At 47.7% G+C, this 21,648-nt stretch overlaps 1 protein-coding gene across 1 annotated transcript in view; it reads right to left on the bottom strand.

Annotated features, from left to right (window-relative positions):
* Positions 1-21,648, bottom strand: part of Atp6v1b1 (ATPase H+ transporting V1 subunit B1) — a 28,460-nt gene continuing 6,812 nt past the window's right edge. Inside the window, exons 2-14 of the mRNA XM_004634059.2 lie at positions 21,048-21,103; positions 7,411-7,509; positions 7,111-7,204; positions 6,472-6,549; positions 5,344-5,483; positions 4,487-4,588; positions 3,831-3,928; positions 2,541-2,664; positions 2,170-2,320; positions 1,851-1,933; positions 938-1,042; positions 651-780; positions 1-565 (exon numbers count right to left, since the gene is read on the bottom strand). Coding sequence (XP_004634116.1) covers positions 402-565; positions 651-780; positions 938-1,042; positions 1,851-1,933; positions 2,170-2,320; positions 2,541-2,664; positions 3,831-3,928; positions 4,487-4,588; positions 5,344-5,483; positions 6,472-6,549; positions 7,111-7,204; positions 7,411-7,509; positions 21,048-21,103 — 1,424 coding nt within the window. The 3' untranslated portion in view covers positions 1-401. The remainder of the gene's footprint in view (positions 566-650; positions 781-937; positions 1,043-1,850; positions 1,934-2,169; positions 2,321-2,540; positions 2,665-3,830; positions 3,929-4,486; positions 4,589-5,343; positions 5,484-6,471; positions 6,550-7,110; positions 7,205-7,410; positions 7,510-21,047; positions 21,104-21,648) is intronic.

Below are 21,648 nucleotides of genomic sequence, written 5' to 3'. Positions count from 1 at the left end.
TAAGCCAATCTTATTTTCACTGAAGGTAAATTCACCTCAGTTATTCTCATTTTCCATTAAAATACACAGCTGAGGGATCACCCCCGTGGGATCGAACCTGTTTAGCACGCAGGAGGCCCTGGGCTGGATTTCAGTGCCACGCTTACAAAATGACATTTAAAATAAAAATACAGACGCTCGTGTCCGACTAAGGCATAGGTCACAGGTTTAACAACCTCCTGTTCTTCCCCAGCGCTGCGAGGGGAGGAAGAGAGATGGAGTTTGCGAACCTCCACAGCGTGCAGGGGCTGAAGGTGGGCTTCCAAGCGGTGAGCCCCTGGGTGGGGCTGGGGGAGGTGGGGCGGGAGGGGTGGGGCGCAGCGGGCACGGCGGGACCGGGCCAGGGGTGCAGGGGAGCGGGCCTAGAGCGCCGTGTCGGACGCAGCGTCCTGCGGCGCCCCCTCGCGGGCGTAGAACTCATCGAGCACGCTCTGCGGGATGCGCTTCAGCATCTCCTTGGGGAAGATTCGCAGCAGCTTCCAGCCCAGGTCCAGAGACTCGAACACCGAGCGGTTCTCGTAGGGACCTGGGGCGGAGCAGAAGGGTTAGGGCTCGGGTGTGGGGCGGGAAAGGCTGGCGAGGTCATGGCTCCATGCCCCCGTGCGCCTCACCCTGGTGGATGAAGTTCTTCTCGAACTTCTGCAGGAATTCCAGGTAGAGCAGGTCCTCGGAGGTGAGCGCCTCCTCCCCCACCACCGCCTTCATGGCCTGCACGTCCTTTCCGATGGCGTAGCAGGCATACTGCCGGGAATAATGCGAGTAGCCGTGTCACCCCCCGGGCTGGGGACTCCTTTATGGCAAGCAGTTATGCCAGGGAGAGGCTTGGCGTCCAGATTGGAGCTCAGACCTCCAACTTCTGAAACAATAAGCCCCAAGGCCCTGGCCCTTTGCAGCTTACCAGCTGGTTGGAGACATCTCCGTGGTCCTTCCTGGTCATACCCTCCCCAATGGCCGACTTCATCAGTCGCGACAGGGAAGGGAGCACGTTGATAGGAGGGTAGATCTAGGAGAGGACAAGTGAGTGGTAGAGAGAGTGCAGGCTCTATTTCCTGCGCGCGTTGCCTGTCCTTGTTCCCGTGGTTCTTAGGCAAGGTGTCCCCATTCACCTTACAGACACCCCTCCTTCTCTCATAAATTCTGGGGCCGGTATCTACACGTGTGGCCCCAGACAGGACATTGGGTGTGGGGAGATGACCCAACATGGTTGTTAAGAAAGACCCGGGGAGATAGCTCAGTAGAATAAGCGCTTCAAGCGCAGGATCCTGAGTTCAATCCCTGATGGGGGGGGGGGTGTCATATCCTTCAAAATGCTTGCCTATTTGGACAAAAAAAAAAAAATCAGGTTTCAACTTAACAGGAGCTGAAAAGAAACAACCTGAAAAGAAGAAAAGTCACTGGTAAGCCATTAGCCTCTGGACAGGACAGACACATATTCTGATACTTTGACACCTTATGCGCAGCCTGTTTGTGTCAATTACCCCTTCTTTTCTGCTCATCAAAGCAAGTAAGTGGAAAGTAGAGTATTAGTATTCATTTAGTGTCTATTATGTTCCAGATGCTTTCAATATGGCAACTTATTTTACCTCCCACAATGCATTGGTGTTGTTTAATATCTCATAGAAGAAGAATCCTACCTGGGCTCAGAAAGGTGGGATCATTTTCTCATATTCCCAGCATGTGGGTGGGGTTCTGCCCATACTCTGAACCACATAGCCTTCCCAGGTGCATGCCTCGGCCCACTGCTCCTCATGCAGGCCCGGGGGTGGTGGGCACCTGTTATTCTGTCTTTGGGGTTGAGGAGGGAGTAATACCTGTCTGTTGTGCAGCTGTCTGTCCACGTAGATCTGTCCCTCAGTGATGAAGCCTGTCAGATCTGGGATGGGGTGAGTGATATCTGCAGGAGAACACCCTAGTCTCAGTTTGGATGGGGTCCAGGTCTCCACCCACTCAGGGCTACCTGGCTTTAGTCTCAGGAGAGTGATGGGGGAGGTGAAGGAAAGGGTAGCATGCACCCTGACGGAGGGCCAGAGCTGCTGCACATCTCTGCAAAGCAGCATAGTCGCTCTCATTCTCTGGATAGGAAAGGGAGATATGGGGATTCTGAGAGCCGGGAGCCATGAGGAAGGCTACCATCATTGGGCATGGTGAGGATGGGGATCTGTGTGATGGATCCTCCCCGGCCCTCCACACGGCCTGCCCGCTCGTAGATGGTGGCCAGGTCCGTGTACATGTATCCTGGGAAGCCTCGGCGCCCAGGCACTTCCTCTCTGGCAGCTGAGACCTGCAATAATACCATGGGCACTGAGGTGAGGAAGGGGCCGAGAGGCTGATATTCAGAAGGTGAGGAGTGAGGTGGGGGACAGAAGGATGGCCAGGCTGTGACTGAGCCCCAGAGTGGGCCTGGGTAGAGAGAGTTTCACTCTGTTCTCAAGGAGACACCCGGGAACTTGTGCCCTGGGAGAGGCGGGGAAGAACTCGGCGCATCTTGCCAGCCAGCTCACCTCCCGCAAGGCCTCAGCGTAGGAGCTCATGTCCGTCAGTATGACCAGCACGTGCTTCTCACACTGATAGGCCAGGAACTCGGCAGTAGTCAGTGCCAGGCGTGGGGTGATGATCCGTTCGATCCTAGAAGAGAGGCACAGCTGGTGACCGCAGAGCCTGGACAGCCAGGTCTGCACCCCTCCTAGCCCAGCGCTGAGTGCCAGGTGATCTAGGCAGCTTGGTCTGTGCTGTGGCAGGGGGGTGGATGAGGTGAGCCGTGGCCCTATGCCCCATGTCAGGTCCTGGTTTCCTGCAAGTCCAACAGCTCCCTCTCTTGCCACTGGGGGGGCAGGAGACAGAGGTGAGACCAGAAGGGAAGTGGGGGTGGGGAGGCCCAGGAGTGTTTGATGGGGCTGGCCCTGTAGACTCTGGCCTGTCACTTTGGCCTATCACCGTCACACTGGGAGTCAGGTGAATGCACATGTGCCTGCTTTAGTCCCTCTTCCTCTGGGGAAGTTCCCATGGGTGCGAGCTGGAGCTCACACACTGTCCTCAGGGCCGTGTCTTCACTTACTATCTCTCCCACTGCCGGTGAGCCCACCTCATATGCATGGCCCTCATGCTTGCCTACCCTGCCCCCTTCGAGTCCTTCGGAACATGCTCCTTTGGCTCCAGGATGTCCCCATCTCCACCTCTAGGCCCGTGGGTCTTCCCCTTACAGATGCCATCACTGCCTCCACAATCCTGTCCCTTAGTTTTTTTTCTTTTCTTTTTTCTTTTTTTTTTTTTTTGCGGAACCAAGGATTGAACTCAGGCCCTTGCGCTTGCCAAGCAAGCACTTATTCTATTGAGCTATCTCCCTGGCCCCCTGGCCCTTAGTTTTTGAAGTACCCTCACTACCCAGGATAGTTTATTAGAACTTTGTCTTTCATTTTTCCCAGATTTAAACTTCCAGTTTAGATTTTCTAAACTTTCAGAACTCCAGCTTTTCTAAACAAATGGCTTAGAGAAGTGATCTCTTTAGTGGTGACGTTGTGGAAGTGACCCTGGGATGCGGGGCTGTGACTTAGGACAGTGACCAGATGAAGGCTGTGGAAAGCATGGAGGGGCTGCAGACTGCAGAAGCAGCCATGGGCTGCCCCCCCATCTCTCCATGGGCCATTCCCAACCCTTCTCATGCCTCAGTATCCCAGTTGTTCTCAGCCTGGCTCATGGTTATGATTGTGGGAGGCTCTGGCCATTGGTACCCTGGTTTTGTAGGGGGATGGGGCAACCCCTTCCTGGCAGTCTGGGCATCAGGGAGGGCTCACGTGGGGTCATTGGCCAAGTTCAGGAAGAGGCAGACATTCCCCATGGTTCCATTTTGCTCGAAGTCAGACTTGAAGAACCGGGCTGTCTCCATGTTCACCTGGACACAGGGAAGGGAGGGCTGCAGGTAGGGCTCTGCAGCCCGAGGGGAGGGCCTGGACCTTCCCAGCTGTCTTCAGGGAAACCTGTGCATTGACACAGTTGCTAAGGGCAAAAGCACCACAGTCCCTGGGGGCAACCCTGAGACTTGGGAGGGACTCATCAGCACCTCCAGAGAAGCTTGGCCTTGTTTATGTCAGGCTCTGCACAGTGCCGACCCTGCACCTCCCATCCTTCTCTTGGATCTGCGAGGGGTTTTGGTATCCCATGAAGTTGTCTGGTCTCCCCAAGTTCCCTGTCCTGCTCCAAGCCACCCTCAGCCTACCTTACAGCATACGTGGCCTATGGAATGGAGTTCCTCAAGGGCCATCCCTTGCTGGTCACAGAGCCTGCCTCAGTCATATTCTTGGCTGTCCCACCAGTCTGGCAGGGACTCGGATGGCTTCTCAGGAAGGATTGTGACTCACCTATCAGGTCTGGCTGTGCCAGGGCCTAAGAGAGGCAGAACTGCCTGCTTGCAGATTTAGAACTTGCTAACAGGCCCAGGTGGCTCCCTTACCCCCATGGCTGCAAAGATGATGGCGAAGTTGTCATCATGATAATCCAGCACAGCTTTGGATTTCTTCACCAGCCCAGCCTGGCGGCAGATCTGGGCTGCAATCTGAGCAGAATGTGTTGGGAGGGCGGCTGTTCAGGCACCACCCCCAGGAGAAGGACAGAGAATTTTCCATGTGTCCTGCTACCCCGGCCTTTGGTAGGGGCTGTCCCAGGCTGCAGAGGTGCAGGGTTTCTGCAGATGCTACAGTCTTTTATGAAGGAAGGGCTGTTCTGTGGCTATGGAAGGGTGATGGGTGCTAGTCATGAGGAGATGGGCAGAACAAGTGGTTCCAAATGGCAGTGTGGCGGAGGGAGGTGAGAGCCTTTGTCCCTCTTGTAGTCTGCTGGGGCTTTATAGGTACAGAGCTGCCCCCTAGCCTGCAATGTGTGGAGCCAGGATGTATGCCCACATGCATGCATGTGCATGCGAGCAAGGTTCAGATCGCCCAGACCATTTTGAGGTGAGCTACATTCAGGAGTAGCAGGGAAGGAAATGTCATGCCAGCCACTGTGAGAAGAACTGACTGTATGAACTTGGTGATGGTGGTGGAGTAGACGCGGACCAGGGAACATGAATACAAGGACAGGCCAGCTCTGCTGAGCAGGGTCTTCTACACTGGGGCCTCCCAAAAGCCTGTATGCTCCACTGATTTGAGGTAGCTGCAAGGCCTGCTGGGGGCAGAGACTGGACATGGAAGAGGGCTGGTGCAGGCTAAGAGCCAGCCTGGGTGCAGGAACCCCACTCCCTTCTGGGCACAGGAGTCTGGGCCTCTGCTTTCCCTGTCTGCTGGCCATGCTTACTGGCCCCACAAGCCTCACCTCATTGTGGGGGAGCCCAGCTGCTGAGAAGATGGGGATCTTCTGACCACGAGCTATGCTGTTCATGACATCAATGGGAGAGATGCCTGTCTGAATCATCTCCTCAGGGTAGATTCGGTCATGGGGATTGATGGGTTGGCCTGGAAAGGGCAATGATGGAGCCATGCTCAGGGGTCCTCCCTTTTCTGTCTTCCACAACCCTGCCCAGACTCCAGAGCAGTACTACTCCCACTTCCTGGGGTGACCGAGGATGTGTTGCCCAGTGTAGCCCCAGTCAGGTGCAGCCACTGTGCCTATAGAATGTGGTTTGGAAGTGAAAATGTTTCTCATTTGGTTGGATGAAGTCTCAGCAGCCAGGTCCATACTACTTTGGACAGCACTGCCCGTGTGCCAAGCTAGTGGGTGGTGGGGACTCAGGCTGAGTCCCCTTGGGTGAAGGTAACCAGGCTTACTCCCTACCGGCCAGTGGACAGATGACCTGAGGTGACCTGGGCACTGCCCTTCTGAGCAGAGGGGTGTTCTGAGTTCTGCCACTGACTTGCTTTGTGGCCTTAAGCAAGTCACGGGCTTCCATGGGCACCACCATTCCCTCAGTAAACTGATGGCTTGGAGCATAGAGGAAGCCTCCACTCGAAAGGGCCTGGGTCTGCTACTGCAAACCAGCCCAGTACAGCTCTCAGGATGAGGACAGGGGCCCTGGGGGTGCGCACAGAGCACTGTGCTGTGATGACACCATTTTACAAGGGGTGGATATAGAGTGCTGAGGGCAGTGTTCTGGCTCAGTGGAAGATTTGGGGGCCGTGGAGGCCTTTCCTGCCCTCACGTCCACCTGACCTGTCCCTTATTCTGACTGGCCTTGGGTTGACACTGGTCAGTGTCCTGTGTCTAGGCACAACTTCTAAGGACAGAGTCGGGGGCCTGCCCCTTAGCTCAATTCTTTAAGTGGCTGCTTCAACAAAGGTTGCTGTGGTTTGAACCCCACAACTCAAGCCAGCCAAACCTGCCCTGAATGCATTCGGAGAAAAAAAAAAAATCCTTCTAAGGACAGAGTGGCAGAAATGATGCCTGGGGATGGGAAGCAATTGGAGGCTGGGTCCTGAAAGCCACCCAGGGGCTCCGAGTACTCACCATTGATGTCCAGAAAATCCTCCGCCATGACCATAGGCCCTTTGTCAATGGGTTTGCCGGAGCCATTGAAAATCCGACCTGAGAGCAGGCAGGGGTGTGTGTGGATGACCAGGGCCACCTGAGTCCCCAAGTGCTCTCAGCCTCCACACCATCACCAGCTCTCCTCTTTCCAGCATCTGCACTGACCCATGTCCCCATCCTGTCCAGTCCTCTTGACCCAAGACAGTGATTCCAAGGGGGAGGATGCAGGACTTGGAACGTGTGTGTGTGTGTGTGTGTGTGTGTGTGTGTGTGTCCCCATCCGGGTGGCGTAGGGCAGGTGACCAGGCCAGGTACAGCAGGTGCTGAGATACATTTGGGGACATATAGGGCTTTCAGCCTGACCCCCAATTGGCCAAGTACTTGCTGAACTTGTGGCTTATTGAACCTGCTTTCCCATAATGGAACACCTGCTGTGTATCAGACCCTGATCGAGGGTTGGGAACTAAGAAGATGAGATATAATCTCTGCCCTCAGAGAGCTCACAGGCGAGACAGACACACAACCAGCCCATGACACGGCAGGGAGCGGGAGCTTGGGCAGAGAAGCCAGAGCAGCGGGCAGAGGGGCACTTCCCAACACCCCAGCTCGTGCCCTTACCCAGCATGTCCTCGGACACTGGGGTCCGTAGAATGTCCCCTGTGAACTCGCAGGTGGTCTTCTGGGCATCAATTCCAGAGGTTCCTTCAAACACCTATGGGACAAAAGGTAGTTTCTTGGGTGAGGGGCTTGCGGGAAAGAACAGGGCTTTCCATTCTAGGCACTCTGTGCCCACCTCTGGGCAGTGTATTTACAGGGAAACAGGTAACTTCCCATCTTCAGAGTTAGTAAGATAGTGTGGGAAACTTCCTGGGCTTGTCTGTGGGTTCACCCAGCCAACATCTCGTCCATGCCACCTACCTGAACAATAGCCTTGGTTCCAGCCACCTCAAGCACTTGGCCGCTCCTCTGGGTTCCGTCAGGCAGGGTGAAGTTGACGATCTCAGCATACTGGGCAAACTGGGGAGAGCAGCCCGGAGTCACAGTGAGACCAGAACCAAAGCTCCGTGGCCTCCCTCACTCTCCTCTGCTCCAGTGTCCTGCGCTGTTGTGCCCAGGCACTTCTGGAAACGCACTTGAGGAGCTGGGCGGTAGACCTTTGGAAGGACATGTGCCTGGATGGTCAGGAGCCTGGAATTTAGAGCTCGAGAACCAGGTTAGGATCGCAGCTCTCTCACTTCATTGTGTGTTACTTTGGAAGTCACTTAGTAACCTTAACAACTTGTTAAATATTTAAGTCACTAACTAATGAAACTTAGTCTTCTCAGCTTTAAAATGAGGGTGATGGCGATAGTAATACCTGCTTCGTAAAACTGCTATGGCCAGTAAATAAGAAAATGCAGTAATATGAATAGCTGGTTGTAAGACAATACCATGTATTACAACAAATACTGTGAAATTCATATTACTTTGTTAAGTAAAATTCTGTATGAGTTGTCAAAAATAAATAAATAAATAAATATAAATTTAAAAAATAAAAAAAAGTAAAAAAAAAAAAGAAAGAAAGAAAATGCATGTAAATGCTGTAGCAATGTGCCTGGCACCTCAGAAAAGATTAATAAAGTGGAGCAACTATGGTGGCCCTCCAGATCTCTATGGCCATGTTAAGTACTAGGAAACGGGCTGATGAAATCTTTTTCTCTGCTCAGGCATTGGGAAATTGACTCCCTGATCGTGGATACACAGTTTGATTGCCTAACCATAGCCTGGAATTGAGTCACATGTAATGGATAGGGGGTTCTGGAATTTTAAAAATGCAGATTTAAAAGGATTTAAAAATCCTTTCATCAAAGGATTTAAATAGACATGTGTTCAAAGAAAACATACAAACAGCCAATAAGGACAGAAGATGCTCAACATCATTAATCATTGGGGAAATTAAAATCAAAATCATGATGAGCTGCCACTTCTAACATTGGTGTAATCAAGAAGGCAGGTGATAACAAATGTTTTCTGGGGGGTGGAAAAAATTGAACTTTTACGCACTGCTGGGATGGAGGTGGAAGATGGAGCAGCCACTTTCGAAAGCAGCCTGTCAGTTCTCAGAAGGTTAAACAGAGAGTTACCATCTGACCCTCAGCATTTTCATTCCTGGTGTATACATGAGGAAGAAAAACCTACATCCTCATAAAAACCTGTCCATGAATCTTCCTACCAGCGTCATTCATAATGGCCAAAAAAGGAAACAATCCAAATGTCCATAAACTAAAACATGGCATATTAAAAGTGATGAATTCACTTTATTTATTTATTTACCTATTTAATTTTTTGGTACCGGGAATCAAACTCAGAGCCTTCTGCTTGACAAGCAGGTGCTATGCAGCTGAGCTATCTCCTCAGCCCTGGATTTACTTTAAAAGATTGAGGTTTATGGCATGTGAATTCTAACTCAACTTTGAAAATCCAGCCAGGCTGTCTCTGCAGGGCCATCCCCAACAGGGAGGCAGTTGGAGCCTTCCCCGAGCTCTGCTTCCTAGGCCTGCTCTGGGGACCACAGCATCGCTGTCTTTACCAACACCTCGGGGGCACTCTAAGCTTGGCCAGAAAGCTCTGCTGGAGGAGCCTCCCTGCCCCAATCCTCAGGGGCAGTTAAAGCTTCTTCGGGTGCCTGCACTTCTGTTCAGGGCCAGGACCTAGGAGGAGCATACAGCATCTCAATGGCAGATCGACTTTAGAGTCTAAGCCAAGCCTTTTGTTGTGCCATGTTGAGTTTTGTTTTGATACTGGAGGCAGAGCCCAGAGGCTTCATCCCTAGCCTTGTGCTGCTATTCTTCTACTCTTTTGAAACAGGGTCTAAGTCACTAAATTGCCCAGACTGAGTTCACACTTGCAGTCCTTTGTCTCAGACTCCCAGTGTGCTGGAATTATGAGTGTGAACCACCGCACCCAGCAAACATACTCTTACTAGCTGTTTTTTTTTTCAGAACCGGGGATTGAACTTAGACCCTTGCGCTTGCCAGGGAAACACTTATTCCACTGAGCCATCTCCCTGGACCCCTAGCAAACATACTCTTAATCCAACAAGAAGTAATAAAAAAGACAATCCTCCCTCTCCCAAATTGCTAATATTTGGGGAAATTAAAGTGCTCTTCTAGCCAGGCGTGGTGGCACATGCCTGTGATCGCAGAACTCAGGAAGCTGAGGCAGGAGGATCACCATGGGTTTGAGGGCAGCCTGGACTACACAGTGAGTTCAAGGCCACCCTGAACTCCATAGCTAGACCCTGTCTCAAAAAAAAAAAAAAAAAAAAGTGCTCCTCTAAATTTGCTTGCAAGTGTTACTGAGCTATAAAAAGGAAAAACTCCAGGCTTTTATAGGTAAATGGATGCAACTAGAGACCATGCTCCTAAGTGAAATAAATCAGACTCACATGTGTAAAAAATGTACTGTCTCCGTAGTGTAAAAACCTGAAAGAATAAATAAAATTTGAAAGGTACAATAGATACTATGAAAGTGAAAGAAATTGTTCAAAGAGATATAATAACTGGGATGAGGGAAAAGAGAAAAGAAAGAAAGAAGGAAGAGAAAATGAAATATGTATATGTACATACACAGGATAGCTTGGATAATTGTACTGCTGATTTCTACTGGTCTACTGAATTTTTTTTTTTTTTTTTTTTTTTTTTTAACTGGGGATTGAACTCAGGCCCTTGCACTTACCAGGGAAGCGCTTATTCCACTGAGCCATCTCTCCGGCCCCATCTACTGGTCTATTGAAAGGAGCAGTTAATGCTTAAATTTTTTTCCTTTTAAATTTTTAAAATAAGTTTTAGGGCTGGCCAAATAGCTCCACAGATTAAAGCACCTGCAAGGAGGAGCCAGGGCCAGGGGTTCGATCCCTAGGTCTGCCATGCTGGCCCCGGCCCCGCCCCCAGGGCGTGCTGAGACAGCAATTGAGACTGGGTGTGGTGGCACGCACCTGTAATCCCAGCTCTTGGGAGGCTGTAAACAAGCAGATCACTACGAATCTCATCTAGTAGTGAGACCCTGAACACGCTGTAGACCCTTCCCTAAAATTTGAAAAAAATTTCTAAGTGTTAACCAATTTTGCATGGGTACATCTGGCAATCTAACAATTAACTTGAAGACAACAATATGCAATATATCAACCACTGTTGAATTTCTATCATTCTGTTTAGTGAAATTCTGAATCATTTCTAATTTTTTTACTGTCTTATTTTCTTTAAAAATAAAGAAAATAGGGCTGGGGAGATGGCTCAGTAGAATAAGTGCTTCCCTGGCAAGCACAAGATTTTGAGTTCAATTCCCGGTACCATTAAAAAAAAAGAAAGAAAGAAAAGAAAAGAAAAGAAAAGAATAAATAAAGAAAATAGTGGGCCTGGGAGATGGCTCAGTGGAATGAGCACTTCCCTGGCAAGTGCAAGGGCCTGAGTTCAATCCTGGTTCTGCAAAAAAACAAATAAATAAACAAAATGAAAATATGGTAGGGGAGATAGCTCAGCAGCATAAGCACCTGCCTGGCAAGTGCAAGGTCCTGAGTTTGATCCCCACTCCCCCCAAAAAAGTGAATAAGAATTTTTTAAAAAGTAAATTACTCCTAGCATTAAAGTAGAAGCAATCAAAGCCAAATGACAGATTATGTAGACAAGAATAGGAAGAGCATCATTTTATGCCGAGGCCTGTAAAATACACAAAGTGGTACCGTGTTCTCTGACCATAATCAATGTAGGTGAGAAACTGGTGTAAGAAACAGGAAAACCTCACATATTTGGGAATAAAGGCATCTAAGTATAGCAGGTCTTACAGACTCAGAAAGCATTCAGCACTAAACAATAACAAATATTATGTATCAACATATATGTGGTTTAAAGATTGATAATGAAAAGAAAAAGCTTAAAATTATGTAAATTAAGAAGTTAATAAACAAATAGCATGAAAACCCCCCAAAAAGGTTAATAAGAGAACAAAATCATTAAAACAAAAAATGAGTATGTATATAATAGAGGTCAAGAAAACCAAACAGGGAGCCTGGGAGGTAGCTTGGTGGTCTAAGCGCTTGCCTGCCAAGCACAAGACCCAGGTCCCATCCCTGGTATCACATTCCATGCCAGCCACTGAAACGGGCATGGTGGCACACGCCTATAATCCCAGGGCTAGGGAGGCTGAGACAGGAGGATCACTGAGTCTGAGATGCTTAGTGAGAGCTGTACCAAATAAATAAATTTTTTGAAATGTTAAAAAAAAACCCAAACAGGTTCTCTGAAAAGTTTAATAAAATTGACAAATAGGCAACATTAATTAAGAAAAAAGAAAAACCCGGAATAAATGATGGCTGGAATAAAAATGGCACAAACAGACTGAGAATACTGAAGAGGTCATGAAAGGAAGTATAAATACAACTTTATACAACATATTTACGATTAACCACTAGGAAGAATGTATGCAATGTGTTAGTTATTGAAACTGTCCTACCAATTTGATTTGAAACTGTCTCATTGCTATTTGTTTATCAATAAAATTATGGGAAAAAAACATATGTAAGAATTCAGGGGCCGGGGAGATAGCTCAGTAGAATAAGCACTTGACTGGCAAGCTCAAGGGCCTGAGTTCAATCCCTGTTCCGCAAAAAATAAATAAAATAAAATAAAATAAAATAAAATAAATAAATAAATAAAGAGTTCAGATAAGATTAGTGAAATTCTAGAAGAACACAGCTGAAACCAAAACAAATTAAAATTGACAGAAAGCCAGTATGATCTGATAATTTTAAGACATTGAATAAATGGTTCAAAGCCTCTCCACAAATATGCGTCAGACTCAGTCATACCAGTGGATTCTAACACTCCAAGTACAAATCAATTTGAAATTTACTTAAGCTTTTCACAAGCCTGGGAGGAAAAGTGTTACACTGAATTCATTTTATGAGCCTAGCATAAGCTTGGCATCAAAATAAAATAATTACAAGAAGACTGCAGACAATCCCACTCACAAGCCTGGGTGCACAAATCCTCAACTAACTATTAGCAAATCAAATGCAACAATGTACAACGAAGGTCACACTACAAATCAAGACAATTCCAGAAAAAAATTAAAAAACAAAAGTGAAGATAGACACCCACACACATATAGAAAATAAGAAATCTGGGACTCTTTCAGGAATGCAAGGTTACTCCAATATCAGAAAGTCAATTTATGTCATTCATCTTATTAATGGGTTCAAGGATTAAAAATTCAGATTATGCCAAGTTTTTGAAAGAAGTTTAAAAATTGTCTATGGTTAGAATCAAAGAACAAAGAACAACAGCACTCTTTAAAAACAAGAATAAGAGGGAAATTTCTTCATCCCCAAAGAGAAGCATTGTAAAAACCTACATTTTATCATTTCCAACGCATAAAATATTTTCAATGCAAAAAGCATGGCCATGAAAATCAGGAGCAAAACAAAAATCCCTGCTGATACTCTATCCAACACCGTACTGGAGCACCAAACCAGGAATACGAACAGGACTAAAGGAGTAAGGACAAAAAATGAAATGAATGAAGACTGGAAGGAAACGATGCTATCAAATGAAAAGCTCCTCAACCCCACATGCAATATAGTAATCCAAAGAAAACTGTAGACTAATTTTAGACTTTTATTTTTTTTTGTATTAGGGATCAAACTCAGGACCTTGCTCTTGCCAGGCAGGCCTTAAAGCCACTAAGCTATCTCCCTGGCCCTTGTACACTAAGTATTGAAAGCAGAAACTCCAAGTAAATTATGAGTCTAATCAAGCAGAATAGGAAACAAATAAACAATGGTTTATTCCAAGAATGCAGAACTAGAGAAATCAGCATCAGATAATTTATTAACATTTGACATTATAATTCATAATAATAGAGTCTGCCAACAAAAATGAAAAGAAAAACCACCTACAATTATGTAAATAGATGACAAAGACTTGATAAAATTTAGAAGCTACTGTTTCTAGTATAACTAGGTAAAACAGAAATGAAAGGCAACTACTCTAACGCTATCAAAACTAACACAAATAGCTTCTCATTGTTGAAATGCTAAATCCATTGTCTATTTTTTTAATAAGAATAGTGGGAGGGGACTGTATTCCTTGAAAATGTCAATGAAAGACTGTCAAAATGTCCCAGACCACAGGAAGTAAAACAGACATAATGATTAACCTCAATACATGACTCCAGGCTGGACCTCATAGTGGATAGAAAAAAACTGCTGGGGCTGGGGAGATGGCTCAGTGGCATAAGTGCTTCCCCGGCAAGTGCAACGGCCCTAGTTCTTTTTTTTTTTTAAGGGCCCTAGTTCTAATCCCTGGTTCTTCCAAAAAAAAAAAAAAAGAAAGAAAGAAAGAAAAGAAAGAAAAGAAAGAAAAAAATGCTATATAGTAATTTATAAATAAGCTGATTAGTTTGAATATCGATGGTAGATTAAAGTATAGTGTTAATGTTAATTTCCAAAATTTGCTTCTACCAAAAAAAGAAACTATGGAAGAGAATAGAAAATGTCATGAAGTATTTGGGCATAATATGACCTTGAAAGAGTCAGGAAAAAATGATATATACACTTACTTCCACACACTGAACAAATGATCGAATAAATGAAGTAAAACATTAACAGTTGGGTAAAAGGGTGGTCTCTTGCACTTATCTTTATTTTTGTGTAAAACCAAACTTGTTTCAAAGTGAAAGTATGCCAGTGTAAAAAAGATGTAATTCCCTTTATTTCAGACAATATTGGAAATTTAGAAAAATCTAAAAGGCTTTGGTTAAAAGGCACACTTACACACCCACACACAAAACTATAGGATGAATAGAAGAACTTACTCATGTTCATGATAAATATATAAAAATCAGTATTCTTTTCCATGCCAATGATAGGCAGTTAGATGAGGCAACAACAAAAAATTCCCATCTACAACAGAGTCGAAGAACCAACACTCATAAAACAATTGGTAATACAAATAATAAAAAAGGTACAAGGAAAAGAATAAACTCTTACAGAAAAATATAAAACAAACCCAGGACAAACAGAGAAAATTATTTTTATTCAAGATAGAATGATTTACTATCACAAAGTTATGATGTCTTTTAAAAGTGAATAAATTAATCCATTCCCTATGAATTATTGTTTCTTTTGGAATTTAATTAAAAATTATCCTCTATTACATATAAATGTCCAAGAATAACCAAAAGCAGTTATGCAAAAGATAAGAGGTGGAGGATTTGTCTTTTTTTTTCCAGAACCGGGGATTGAACTCAGGCCCTTGTGCTTGCCAGGGAAATGAGGATTTGTCTTAATGTCTTAATGGATACTTAAATTTGCTATTTAAATTTTTTCTATAAAGCTACTTGTGTCAAGCAGTAGATCAAATGTGATAGATGGATTAGTGGGACAAACTAGAAAGTCTAGAGAGTTTCCCAATTTTACACAATTATTATAGAGCAAATGTGGTCTATTAATTCACAGAAGGAAAATGTATTGAACATTACTGCTAATGTCACTGGACACTTATATATTTAAAAAAAATTAAGACAAGGTTGCACTATGTAGCCTGGGCTGGCCTCAAACTCACAGCAATCCTCCTGCCTCAGCCTCTAGAGTGCTAGGATTATAGGTGTATGCCACTATGCCTGGCTGTTGAACATTTATTTAGGAGATAATCACATCAAAACCACAAGTGCATCCCAGGCATACAAATAATTTAAATACGAAGCCAAAATAATTTATAGAAACATTAGATATTTCTTCTTCCTTTTCTAAAAGACGGATGAGAGAAGTCTTTAAGCAAGATAAATTCAGAAGCCATTAACAACAACAGCAACAACAAAATCTGATTATATAAATTTTTCAAATTTCTGTATGGTAAAATACTATAAATAAGATACTATAAACAAAATGGGGGGGTGATTTATAGTAGATTAAAAAAGAGCTTCTGGAACTTTCTGGAAGATAGCATAGGAAGATTTCATGGAGCAGGAAGTAAAACCTAGACAGTAAACAGATTGGCAACAACTCCCCTGGTCTTCAGTAAGGCAAAGGAAGGTAAGGCACAAGTAGGCTTCACAGGCTAGAAGACAAACCCACAGGACAGAACCACAGGCAGGTGCCGAAGGAAAGGCGTGGGTTCTCTCATCTCCTGTAAGTGGAAAAGTGAATTACGCAGCCCTATGAGCAGGTAATCTTGCCCCAAATCCTCCTAGCTATTTAAAAGTAAAAAGAATGCTGGGGGTGTAGCTCAGTGGAGAGCTGATGCATAGCCCACGTGGAGCCCTGACCCCCAGGACCAAAACATGAAAACAGAACTCTGAACCAGCCATGCTATTTCTCCAGGAATCTATCCTACAGTATAAAAGCAGCAGAATAAAAGGCATAGACTGTACGTCGCTGCACTATTAGTTATAGCAAAACCTGGAAATACGCCAAGTACCTTAAATCGTGGTATACACTATTGCCTGCTATCCACAAGCAGAACGTGTATTCCGTATGGCGTGGAATTCACGATCCTCCCAGCAGGATCTTTCCACTGTTATCTGGGGGCCGGGGAGGTGGGAGGGGGATAGGGACGTGCAACTAGCTTTATACGTTGTGTTTCTTTATAGTTATAAGGAGCAGGCATTATTTTGTAACTAAAAGCTAATCAAATCTGGGGACCCACTCACATACTGCGGAGGTGATCGCCAACGTCCTTACGCTCATCCTGCCCCTGCTGAGCACAGAGCAGACACCTTGAGGGCCTGGGGAGAAGGGAACGTGGCCCGTTCCCCAAGAAAGTGTGCGCAGGTGGGGTCCCGGGGGTGGAACATCCGACCACACTGGAAGATGCTCTGGCTAGGGCCCCTCTTGTCTTGTAAGAGGACGGCAGGGAAGTGTCCCTGTTCTTCCCCTATCCCCTCCTACCCTGGGCCTGCGGAGTGTGGGCTCAAGGGGAGACCCGCCCTGAGACGGTTGGAGCCGCTAATGCCCAGCCACGCCAGGTTCTCACCACAAGAGGGCGCCTAAGAGCAAGAAAGGCGAGCTCTGCGGAAAGACGCTGCAGGGTTCAAGTTCCGGCTCGTAGGCCTCCTCGGCTCTGCGCCGGCTGTGTCTCCATCTGAAACCGCCACTGGCCTGGGCGTTTGTCGCCCTACTGGAGTTGATGCTGGGCTGTTAACTCCAGGAGGAAAACTGCTGGACAGAGCTCAGGCCACGGTAGTCCCTTAAGACATCAAGTGATGGGCGCAATAAAACCCGGCAGAAAGGGGATGAAAGGTGACCATTTTTATGTGAGCTCATGTGGGCGAGAGAGGGCGCCGGGAGGAGAGGGTTGTGCAGGATTGTCAAGCGCAACACACCTGGCCCGTCACACCTTGCCTAGAATGCGATGTTTAGAAATAGACTTAGATCCTTTAGGAAGAGTACGCTGAGCATTATGGGTACAGGGGTGCTTTTTGGGGAAAAGGGAGTGTCTCCTTATCAGTTAGAGCAGTGGGTGGGGGGGGGGCAATTTCAGTCTGCAGTAGTGCGTTTATGCTCCGAGGAGCCCTGTTTCACGGGTACAGACTGGGCAAGCCTGATCCTATCAACTCTCCCTATTTGCTACTAAGAGGATTGCAGGGACCGGGGATCATTCAATGGCCCCCACTCGTCAGCAAGGGCCAGGCCCGGGAGGGCTGCTGTGTACACAGGGACAAGAGGAAGTCCCGAGAAAGGCTGCTAGGAGGGCTTTGCAAGGGAGTGCTGGCCTCCGCGGCTTCCCCTACGGGACTGCGAGGCAGCATGGGAACTGTCCTTTGGAAACTGGCTCGGGTGATATCGAGTATCAGAGAGCAGTCTTAGCTGTTTAGGATCCAGTCTGGTGGTCCAAGAGTGGAATAAGGCAATGCTGTAGCCATACACAACTACAAGTACTATTTGACTTCACAGAGCATAGGAATTAGGAAATGAGCTAGAACAATGACTCTCAAAGTGTGACCTCAGGGCAACTTGCATACCACCTAGGAACCGGTAAGAAATGCATATTCAGCCAGAAGGACACGGTAGTTGACATAGGCCTGTAATTCCAGCATTCAGAGAGGCTGAGGAAGGAGAATCATGGGTTCAAGTTCAGCTTGAACCCTACCTCAAATAATAAAAAAGGGCTGGGGTGCAATCTTCAGTACAGGGGAAAAAAAAAAAAAAGCAAATTTCTGGGCCCCAGCCCAATTCCTGCACCAGAACTTTGGCCCAGGGGAGCCTAGCAATCTGTTGCAAGTTCGAGTTTGAGAAGCCCTGCGCTAATGAAATCTCTCTAGGTGAGTCTCAGAGAGCCAGATTCCTCCTCAACGCGCTCAGTACCCTGTGTGAGTTTGAGAGTGTTCGCAGTGAGTGCTAACTTATGAGGGTGTGGGAACAGGCGAGGGTGTGAGCTATTGAGAGCTTAGGAACGTATGCGGATGTGCGCTCTTGTGCGGTCAGGGCTGGGGTGTTGATTGATCCGGGAGGGTTGCTTCTACGCTGCACAAATCACAGATACAGACTTTTCTGGGTCACAAACCCTGGACAATCACACGAAACTGTGAAAACGCCCTCCAGAGAAAATACGGGCACTTGAATACGCGCTGCTTACAGTTTCAAGCGCCTAATGTCATGGCCTAAGAACGTCTGATCTACATTATATTCTATTCCAACATATTTTTCCCTTTGAGAAAAATGGAATCTTTGCCTGGCAAGTGCAAGGGCCTGAGTTCAATCCCCGGTTCCGCAAAAAAAAAAAAAAAAAAAAAAAAAAAAAAATGGAATCAGCAAGAATATTTGCCCCGTGCGATTCAATACAGGCAGAAGGTGGCTCTGTAGTGACAGAATTCGTAGCTGCATTTTGACCCAGCCGCTCTAAAAGTGGGGGGCCAGTGGTGAGGGGCACATAGCAGTACCTCCCTGCCCGGACTTTGTGAGGCTGTGTGCTACCGATCCTTTCCTCCCTTGCCCTGCAAGCCTAGGAGTCTCTGGGCATTTCCGACACCCAGTTATCTTAACCCTGGCTGGGTTACAGAGGCGTCCCATAATCACAGAGCCGCAGTTCTGCGGGTCTCTTTCCTAGCCTAGCCCCCATCCTGTAGCTGGAAACGGCCGCCTGCATGGGGGCCACTGTCTGCCCCTGTCCAGCCGCGCTCAGGCTGGTGGGTGTGGCTCCGATGCCGGTGCCAAATGTTTATGCTTAATCAGGTTCATTAGATTGCTAATAAGGCAGACCTATAACTGGCTGTTGTTCTCAGGGGAGGAATAATACATTTTTCTGATCTGATCCTTAAGCCAACCTTATTATCCTTAATATATGAGGGAAGTGGGATTTACAATCCCACGTAGATGTTTCTCAGGCCTGGAGGGCTGTGTGAACAGACGTCTGGGCTCCAGCCCAGAGTTTCTGATTCTGCAGTCTGAGGTGGAGCCCAAGGAATCATTATTTCGAACCAGTTCCCAGGTAGCATTGAAGCTATTGGTCTAGGGTTGGCAGGGAGCTAGTAGAAAAGAGTGGATAGACCTGGGTTTAACTCAAGAAGTCTTCATTATTAATTCAAAACAGCTAGAGGAGAAGAACTTGGAGGCATTATACTATTTAAGGGGATGGGGATGTTATCTCAATTTGATTAATTGTACACATGTATGAATTGTAATACTCAACCCCATAAATAAGTACAACTCTGTCAACTTTTTAAAAAGAGCCAATCAAATGTTCCTCATAGATCAGAATTATCTTTTTCTTTGTCTTGGTTTTTTGAGACAGGGTGTCCCTATGCATTTCAGACTGACCTTGAACTCACTTTGTAGCCCAGGCTGGCCTTAAACTGACAGTCCTCCTGCCTCAGCCTTCCAAATGGTAGGATTGTAGGCGTGCCCCCCTTTGTCTTTTAAGATTATTATTATTGTGGCAATTTGGCTTTCAAAACAAAATCATGCTGCTTTTCATAACAAAGGTATTTAAAATGAGAAAAAACATACATTCAAGAAGTCTGACTCTTCAGACTCCCAGTAAGCACCCTCTTAACTCCCTAGCCACGCTTCCTCCAGGGCTGTCCTTCACACAAAGAATGAGCCAAGCAGCGAGGGTCCTCTGATCTTGGAATCTGTGTGCTAGCAATGGGCCTGAACTATAAATCTGTTTTAGTAGTTGTGGTTTCTTTTTCTCTTTTTTTAAAAAAAAAATTTTCTTTGAGATAGAGTTGGCCTTGAACTCATTCTGTAGCCCAGGCTAGCCTTGAACTCACAGTGGTCCTCCTGCCTCAGCCTCCTGAGTGCTGGGATTATCCGCGTGCACCATCCCATTTAGCTCCGAAGTGTGTTTTCCTTTAAGAGAGTGGGCTTAGGTCCACAGCTAGTCAGGCTGACACTTACTCATTCATCTCATTAACTTACTTGTTCTTCCCACTGAGCACCACTATGGCCTGGGTGTTCAGTAAAAGTGCTATCGCTATGGGCTCCTGGTGCCAGGGATTAAGCATGTGCCCAGCAGTGCCCAGCAGGCCTTGCAGAGTGAGTGTGGGGGAGGGGTACGGAGATGCCTGACAGATGCAGTGTGGAGAGGAGGAAAAGGCTCGGCATCCAGGAGCAGGGAGTGGCATCTGGGCAAAGGTGACCTCTCTGATCTGGGATGAGCCAGAGGGGAACTGGGAAAGGTGAGTCTTGGAAGCAGAGGGAAAAGTACGTGCGAAGGCCTGAGCTGGCGGGTCCCTACGGAGGCCTGGTGGGTTTCCGGTAGTGGGAAAGGACGAAAGGGAAGGGTAAGCAGAAAGGTCTGCAGAACATCCAGAGAAAGCCTTTAAGGAGAAGGCACTGAGGCCTGCGCAAACACAATGTGAAACACAATGTGAAGGGGAACAGGTCCTAAAGGCTGGGGGTGGGGGGAGAGAAGGGAGGGTGCCGCGGGGACCCAAGGCCAGCGTCCTAATCCAGCAGCAGGAGGGTGAGAGCCCTGGCTGAGTGGGGACCAGGACAAGGGATCAAGGTGGCACCCCCATTTTCAGTTTGCTTCTGGGGATTAGGCAGGGAGCTGGAGGACAGCCATGATCCCATTTCTCTGCAGGACCCTTTAAGGCTCCTCGGTCCCCCACACCAAGCTTTGCGGTGCTGCCAGGGCCTGCTGGTTCCTGCAGTTCCGGGATGCTGAACAACCCTGTGGCTGGTTCTGACTTTGAGAGGGTCCCAGCTCTTTGGAAACCATCAAGCCATGGAGAGACAGGCACTGACCAGCCTCTGTCTCCTCCTCCCCAGTGAGCATCGAGGTGGGGAGAACCCAGCTGCTGAGGCTGAGACTGCTGCTGCTGATGCGAGGCAGGGTGGGACTCTCAGTGCCTGAAATGGGGCCTATCAGCCTCCAGGGGGAGTTTGGGGGGAATAGGGAGGTGGGGAAAGCTCGGGGTACCTGGAGCCCCAGGTAGAGGAAAGTGTGGGAGTCCATGATGGAGGTGGGCAGGCCCTGGCCACCCAGGGGCGGGGCAGTTGAGAAGAAATCCTGTGAGAGTGAGGGGAGCCCTGGGTTGGGCTTGGGACCAGGGAAGAGGCGGAGGAGTCTTACCTTGACCTGGTCCAGCACCACCAGGGGCCCATTGACACTGCACACGGTCCTGTAGGCTTGGGAGGAGAAGGAAGTGGGTGAAGGTCTCCCCACTGCACCTTCACCTATGAACCTTATGCTCCAGGTTGGTCACAGACACAGACAGACAGACAGACAGACAGACAGACAGACAGACAGACACACACACACACACACACACACACACACACACACACACACACAGAGGCATCCTTTCTCTGCCTTCTCTCCCTCTACACATTCCCCACCTCCTCAGCAGTCTGGGCCATCAGGGTCATTAGCTGTGACAGGACCAGCCACCATTGCTGTAAAGGTCATGCCCCTGCCCACAGGGCCCCCCACAGCCTTGGACACCTGCAGGAGGCTGCAGGAGGGCTGTCTAGGGAAGAGGTCTCCTCAGAGCCCTCCCCAGCTGGCCTCAACCGCCACCTCACACACCCCCTCCTCTCAGACTCAACAACGTTTTCCAAAGGCCTTTGGCCCCCAGCTGGGGTCCAGAAGTGCCCTTCTCTGCCCCTCCCCAGGCCCACATTTCCCTCCATCCACCCTTCACTGACTGAGCACTGTGGGAGGGAAAGGGGGG

The sequence above is a fragment of the Octodon degus genome, unplaced genomic scaffold, assembly GCF_000260255.1.
Source record: "Octodon degus isolate 3935 unplaced genomic scaffold, OctDeg1.0 scaffold00058, whole genome shotgun sequence".
Taxonomy (NCBI): domain Eukaryota; kingdom Metazoa; phylum Chordata; class Mammalia; order Rodentia; family Octodontidae; genus Octodon; species Octodon degus.
This window is presented reverse-complemented; position numbering and strand designations above follow the sequence as displayed.